Here is an 8,213-nt window from a genome sequence, read left to right as displayed (position 1 = left end):
TTAATGGACCTCATCCAAGATGGCGTCCCTCGAATTCCGATTGGCTGATAGGATTCTATCAGCCAATCGGAATTAAGGTAGGAAAAATCTGATTGGCTGATTCAATCAGATTCAAGTTCAATCTGATTGGCTGATCCAATCAGCCAATCAGATTGAGCTCGCATTCTATTCGCTGATTGGAACAGCCAATAGAATGCGAGCTCAATCTAATTGGCTGATTGGATCAGCCAATCCGATTGAACTTGAATCTGATTGGCTGATTGAATCAGCCAATCAGATTTTTCCTACCTTAATTCCAATTGGCTGATAGAATCCTATCAGCCAATCGGAATTCGAGGGACGCCATCTTGGATGACGTCCCTTAAAGGGAAACTTCATTCGGCGAGTAGGCGTTGGTTGAAAAGGATGGATCCGCGTCGGCTGGGAAGAAGATGGCTCCGCTCCGCTCCGGATGGATGAAGATTGAAGACGCCGCCTGGATGAAGACTTCTATCGGATGGAAGACCTCTTCAGCGCCCCTTTGATGATGACTTCTATCGGATGGAAGACCTCTTCAGCGCCCCTTGGATGATGACTTCGGCCCGGCTGGGTGAACAAGACTCAAGGTAGGGAGATCTTCAGGGGGGTAGTGTTAGGTTTATTTAAGGGGGGTTTGGGTGGGTTAGAGTAGGGGTATGTAGGTGGTGGGTTTTAATGTTAGGGGGGTTGTATTTTTTTTACAGGTAAAAGAGCTGATTACTTTGGGGCAATGCCCCACAAAAAGCCCTTTTAAGGGCTGGTAAAAGAGCTGATTACTTTGTAATGTAGAATAGGGTAGGGACTTTTATTATTTTGTTTTTTTTAATTTTATTAGGGGGCTTAGATTAGGTGTAATTAGTTTAACATTCTTGTAATTTTTTTTATTTTCTGTAATTTAGTGTTTTGTTTTTTTGTAATTTAGTTTAGTTTATTTAATTGTATTTAATTGTAGGTATTGGTAGCTAATTTATGTAATTAATTTAATGATAGTGTAGGGTAAGGTTTAATTGTAACTTAGGTTAGGATTTATTTTACAGGTAATTTTGTATTTCTTTTAGCTAGGTAGTTATTAAATAGTTAATAACTATTTAATAGCTATTGTACCTAGTTAAAATAAATACAAAGTTACCTGTAAAATAAAAATAAATCCTAAAATAGCTACAATATAATTATTAGTTATATTGTATCTATCTTAGGGTTAATTTTATAGGTAAGTATTTAGTTTTAAATAGGATTAATTTAGTTAATAAGAGTAATTTTTATTTAGATTTATTAAAATAATATTTAAGTTAGGGAGGTGTTACGGTTAGGGTTAGACTTAAGTTTAGGGGTTAATTAGTTTAATATAGATGGCGGCGGTATAGGGGGGCAGGATAGGGGTTAATAAATTTATTATAGGTGGCAACGGTGTAGGGGGGCAGATTAGGGGTTAATAAGTTTAGTATAGGTGGCGGCGGGGTCCAGGAGTGGCGGTTTAGGGGGTTAAACAATTTATTTAGTTGCGGCGGGGTACGGGATCGGCAGGATAGGGGTTAAAAAATTTATTATAGTTGCGGCGGGGTCCGGGAGCGGCAGTTTAGGGGTTAATAAGTTTATTAGAGTGGCAGTGGGCTCCGGGAGTGGCGGCTTTGGGGTTAACATGTTTAATATAGGTGGTGGTGGTGTAGGGGGGCAGATTAGGGGTGTTTAGACTCGGGGTACATGTTAGGGTGCAGACGTTTCCCATAGGAATCAATGAGATGTCGGGCAGCAGCGAACATGAACTTTCGATATGGTCAGACTCCCATTGATTCCTATGGGATACGCCGCCTCCAGGTACGCTGGGCCGGAAAAGTGCCGAGCGTACCTGCTAGTCATTTGATAACTTTCAAAAGTAGTCAGATTGTGCCGAATCCGGCGGATCAAAGCTTACGTCACTATATTCTACTTTTGCCGGTGTGTAGGGCTTGATAACTTCCAGCAAATTCCAGCGTATATGAGGTTGACGGCTTGATAACTAGAGGCCACAGTCTGTAATCTGCCTGTGAGATAGCTGGCCTGACCCTACTCACCCCAGTACTTTATAGAGTGACCACAGTAGTCTGTGACATAGTTCAGCCCCCCCCCCCCCCGTATTGTATATAGTGGCACTGTATAGTGACACTGTTTACCCTCCCCCCATGCTGTAGTAACAAGGTCTGTAATTTGCTGGTTCCACAAACATACACACACATATATGCATAAATACACACACAGTCACTTACATACACACACATACACACACATACACACACACACATAAACACCAATGGGTAAAACACTAACCCCTGTAGTCAGAGACAGAGAAACTAGTGAAGCATCACGTCACACTCACATGATATCAGTGAAGGTAGTGGCAGGTCAACATTTTTTATTGAAGCTGGGCCAACACCCTTGGGGGCCCGGTCACAGTTGCGACCTCTGCACCCCCTGCAGTTCTGCCCCTGGATATCGCTTGTGCGTAACTGTCAGCGCTCCACTCGTAACCTAGCCCTTACTAAAATTCTCTGAAATAACTGTACTAAGTTGCACAAAATGGAGCTGTATTGTATCCTTCTTAAAACATTACTCTTTATGTCCACTCTGCATAATCTGTTCAAAACATCCCTCTATCTGCATGGCACTGTAAGCAGAGCTGTCCATCTGCACGCACTCTGCTCTCAGCGCTTCTATACATATGGCATTGTGTCGCAAACATATTTTTCCTTAGGCATTAAAACTACATCTGGTACATGGCACTCACACTGTGTGCTGCATACAGCAAGATGCTAGATCTTGCACCAAACAAAGCTGCCTTGCCATGCATGTATCTCCCGAAATACAACTCTATTGGTTAGATCACAGTCCTATTGCTAAAATGAGCTAGTGTAAAGAAAAAATGACTGGCTTTTGTTTTTATTTGAGTCAATTTTACCAAATGTATCCCAGTTTCATTTTTTTTTCCGAAGATCTGCTGATCTCTATAACACTAGTTTCTTTTAAAAAGCAATAATTATAAGCAATAGGAGCCTATAGTCAGCAGGAGTTGGTCTCATCACCAGTCCCACCACCAATACCAGCTGGTAGTGTTGCCATGATAACTACTCAGTTACTCTATTATGCTAAGACACATTTAAAGCTATTATAAAATATTAAAGGGACAACTAACACCAGAATTTTGGTTGCTTTAAAAGATAGATAATCCCTTAATTACCAATTCCCCAGTTTTGCATAACCAACACAGTTATAATTATACTAGTTTTACCTCTGTAATTACCTTGTATCTAAGCCTCAGCAGACTACCCCCTTATATCAGTTCTTTTGACAGACATCTATGTTAGCCAATCAGTGCTGACTCCATGGTAAATTCACGTGCATTAGCTCAATGTTATCTATATGAAACACGTGAACTAATGCCCTCTAGTGGTGAAAAACTATCAAAATGCATTTAGATTAGAGGCGGCCTTCAAGGTATAAGAAATTAGCTTATGAACCTCCTAGGTTTAGCTTTCAATTAAGAATACCAAGAGAATAAAGCAAAATTGGTGATAAAAGTAAATTGGAAAGTTGTTTAAAATCACATGCCCTATTTGAAACATGAAAGGTTTTTTTGGACTTGACTGTCCCTTTAAGTTATATGATGGAAGAAGATTTTTTTAAAAAATATTTTTTATTGAGATTCCCTTTAAAGCACACATACACTTTATGTCAGTGAAGTCTATACAGATAAGTAATTTCCATATGTACAATCTAAAAAAATAAATAAATAAAGAAGTAAACTAAGCATGTTTAGATGACATTTTACAGAGGTAGTATTGAACATAATTTGTGCCAAGCAAGCTGTATGCCTTCTAAATGATTTATGAGGCAACTCTTGGACCTCCCAGTACAAACAAGAATTGGGAAGTTACAGGGGGCATTCATGGACAAGAGGAGACCAATCTTGGGTCTCAAATGGTGGATCTCGATTTTCTTATTATATATATATATATATATATAATAGTAGGTAGCAAGCTTTTATATATAATAACCCCTCATTATCTGTAATACAGCTTATGCTATAGTAGAGAAAAATAAACAATCAAAAACTACAAGTCCTTTGGAAGAAATTGGTATCTAATAGTACATGTAAGAAGTACAATAGGTGAAAAAATTAGTTAGTATGGGGATGGAATTACGCATATATTGCAAGAGACACTCTTGGACCCTGGGATACCATATAGCCTGAATAATATTTATTTATAGGGAAATATAATTTTGGAGCACTAATAAGTGATAGTTGCATATAACATGTAAAAAACTTAGCCTAGTTCTAAGAGTATAGAAGAGTTACCTTTACCAAGAGCAACAGTTAATAGGATTAGCCAGTCCCATTAACTAGATTAGTGAATCTTCAGCAGTATGTTATATAAGAGACCAACAGAGACCTTTGAAAATGCTATGACGTGTGTGTTTACTGATTCCCAACGTACACAGTAGTAACTTATACCTAGGACCTAGATCTGCAATATCAGGTAAAATTAGTCAATCGGTTAAGTTTGTCTGTGCTTTATAATATATGCTCAACATGCTGTCTCGGCCGCAGACAACACATTGCCCACATGGAGTAATATAGCACAGTCCAGCAAAATATAATTAAGTGGCTCAGCTAATCTGAGGTATGATTGATATACCAATATAACGCACTATGGGAGCAAACTATAAGTGGAGAAGTACAAATATTTGCTGTGATATAACTTTTAGGTGGTATAGGTCTGCATCGCTGCTTTCACAGATAGATGGTTGGCTGAGATAGAAGACATAGTTTAGAAACTGTGTTGGGCTAGGCTATAAATATTTAACTATAAAAATTAGTTCTAGAGGAAGCACTTACTAAATATTAGTCATAAACACAAATATTGGGAAACAAATTCTGTTTAGCGACATATCTCTCAGTAAAAGACTTGTAAATATAACTAGATGCAATAGGAAGTCCATGGTACAGTGTACCCAGAGATAATTTTTTCATGAAGTCAGCTGAGTAACAGAAAGTTCATTTTCAAACCCTGGAATTTTCAGACATATGTCTTCCCCATATAGATCTTGAGTTAGAGAAGGATGTGTGCATATACTTGACTCAATGGGGCATATTTATCAAGCTCCGTGTTTCTAAAGACCGCTGCTCCATAACCTGTCCGCCTGCTCTGAGGTGGCGGACAGAAATCGCCAGAAATCAACCCGATCGAATATGATCGGGTTGATTGATACCCCTTGCTAGCAGCCGATTGGCCACAAATCTGCAGGGGCAGCATTGCACTAGCAGTTCACAAGAACTGCTGGTGCAATGATAAATGTAGAGAGCGTATCCAGGCTGTAACCGGGAAGAGATTAAAGGTTCTCTCAGACTGTGCAGCAAAGGCTTCACTTGGTTGGTCCTCATCGTATAGGTTCACATCCATGTGATCATAAAGAAGATGACCATCACACAACAGATCGGGGATAAGCGCAATCCCACTGCATAGTGGAGGGTAGGTTCGTCCTTGATCGTCTGATCCCCAAAATAATAACCGCCTTTAGTCTTTTGGGAGGTTAGATTAATAGAGTTCTCCTTCAGTACTGGATCCTGGATTAGTGGGTGCAGTACTCTTTGTAGGCTCCATTTCAGTTCCTGAAAGTGGTGATCTAGGAAAGACTGTTTACGATGTTCCCACATGTCTAGTGCCACCATGATAATCGATGGAAGAAGAATTTTGAGTAAATTTTGGAGTCACCAGCTCCTACTGAGCATGTGCAAGAAGTCACAAAATATACTTATATGCATTTGTGATTGATTGATGGCTGTCAAATGATACAGTGATACAGAAGGAGTGGAAATATACATAACTGACACTTGTCAGAAAAAAATCTACTACTTTTATTATTATTTTTATTATTATTATTATTATCGGTTATTTGTAGAGCGCCAACAGATTCCGCAGCGCTCATTTGATGTTCAGACTAAGTGCTATTAGATTGTGTAATTATCACACATTTGTTGATTAACCCTTTGGCTGCTAAGCCATTTCCCACCTGGGTGCTAAGCTCAATTTGATTATTTTTTTTTTTACATTTTTTAAATATATTTATTTTCTACTTTTTTACTTTTTTCCAGATCCCCAAGACTTATACTGTTGGAAAGGTTACCTTTCTAATGGTGGGTCTTGGAGGTCTGTAGCTGCTTTGATGCCTGAGATACAGGCTTCTAAGCAGCATGCCCGAATTTCCCTATATTGCCCACGGTTCGCGCGGTGACATCACGCACAATGACATGATTACGTCACCGCGTGAACCGTGAAGCCCCAGTGATGCCTCTCAATATTTAGGTCAGATCACCGGGGTGGGAGTAGGTGGAGCTCCCAGATTGCCCTCAAGGTGGGTGAGTGCTAGCGATGGCTCTGAGCCGTCGTCAGCACCTGACTGGGACAATTTGCGATGGTTCAGAGCCGTCGTTAGCACTCAAAGGGTTAAGCAAATCTATTCTATTTGCTGGTCCTTTAAAAAGGGGTTTCCGACTGCTCACTGAGAGGTTATGGGTAAATTTAGATTATGGGTAAATTAGGGGTAAATATGTATTGAAACTCCAATAAAAAGTAATGAAAGACAAAATTAATTGCATTGTGATGGTATTTTTTATAGCACCAGGGTGTTCATTGCTTATGAGCTTCTATTGATACTGGTACTGGTAGAAAGTAGCTCAGTCATAACAAATAGTGTGACATGATTCAAAACACAACACTCCATCCTTGCAAACTGTATAAAGCACTGAACTCATAACACTTGCACTGCATTTTGTAATAAACAGATTTGTCCATTTCACACAAACTCTTAAAAGACCTGTTAATTACTCTACCTGTTATATTGCTTCATCCTTTAACAACCTATGTATGTTTTACCTGCAGCTGCTTCGTATGTTCTTCCGACAACAAGATGAAATTCGGCGTCTAAAGGAGCAGTTGGCTCAGAGAGATCTCCTTATCAGACAACTGGAGTTGGAGCTTAGAAACCTGAGGAACAGTCCAAAGGAGAGCTAGCTGCCCCTCACTCTATCCAAGGCCCAATACTGCCCCAAAGGACAGCTAGCTTCTTCTTACTCTCCCCGGAGGCCCAACACTGCCCCAAAGACAAGCTAACTGCTCTTTCCCTACTGTCCCTGATGGCTTCTAGCTGGCATCCAAGGGAACTTTGTACAGATCTGCACTAATTATGCTCCTCCCCCAAGTACCCAGAAAATGTCCTTGTAGATAGTCAAATGCATTTAGCTGGTCTAGCATCTTCTCTGGCTGGGGCTTCTATATGTCTATGACAGCTGCTCTTCCGCTCTATGGTATTCTGGGATATAAATAGGCTTTCCATATATGTGCTGTATTATGTTAGACAACAATGTTAAGCAGATGTATCCAGCCAGAAAACTGATTAGTCTTCAGTATTTTACACAGATAGAAGACCAAATGAACACAAAAATCCAACGTTTTACACCCTTTCTTTGGTATCTAGCATCCTCTGAGTCAAGTTTTCCCAACAACTTTGGAGCAGTTAATTAACTTATAATGGAAGTTGTAAAGCCATAACTGAATGTGCCGAATAAATACGAAAAGCTATAAACAAAGCACTGAGAAGTTCCTCTCACCCTCTTGTATAGCTTATCTTTATCTTTTAACTCTTATTTCTCCCTAATCTTTTTCATCCCTCTAATCAAGAGTCCTAATCTTATGTTTTCCTTACTTCTCTCCGAATTTTGTTTTTATGGAATAGCACTTTAGGTGTGAGATCAGACAGATTATTCCACTGTGTCTGGTCATGGTCTTATTTATTGCTATTATTCAGTTCCTATGCAAAGCAGCATAATAAAATAATTAACATCTCAAATTGACTATGAGCCTTCCTTGTGTGAAATAATGTGAGCTAGATATGCAGAGGTTTGACTGGTTTACAGTAGGGTTCTACACAGGTTGTCAGTCACTAATGAGCAGTAAAGTATATTCTGCCTAGTTTGAAATGATGATCTATACATTTTTGCAATAAAGTCTATATAATTTTTTGTAGATAAATTATGTAACAAACATTCTTCTCTAGGAAAATGTCTAACTATTGGATGATGAATGAGAGAGGGGTTGTGTACCAGCGCTTATATGGATCTCTATATAAAGCCTACAGAATGGGTATATCTCCTTTATATACCT

At 39.2% G+C, this 8,213-nt stretch overlaps 1 protein-coding gene across 1 annotated transcript in view; it reads left to right on the top strand.

Annotated features, from left to right (window-relative positions):
- CORO2B (coronin 2B) overlaps positions 1-7,899 on the top strand; it is a 159,958-nt gene extending 152,059 nt beyond the window's left edge. The window contains exon 12 of the mRNA XM_053718500.1: positions 6,933-7,899. Within this exon, the coding sequence (XP_053574475.1) occupies positions 6,933-7,064 (132 nt within the window). The 3' untranslated portion in view covers positions 7,065-7,899. The remainder of the gene's footprint in view (positions 1-6,932) is intronic.
- Positions 7,900-8,213: the final 314 nt, after the last annotated feature.

This window comes from Bombina bombina, chromosome 6 (genome assembly GCF_027579735.1).
Source record: "Bombina bombina isolate aBomBom1 chromosome 6, aBomBom1.pri, whole genome shotgun sequence".
Taxonomy (NCBI): domain Eukaryota; kingdom Metazoa; phylum Chordata; class Amphibia; order Anura; family Bombinatoridae; genus Bombina; species Bombina bombina.
The sequence above is the reverse complement of the archived record's forward strand: the minus strand, read 5'-3'. Positions and strand labels throughout refer to the sequence as shown.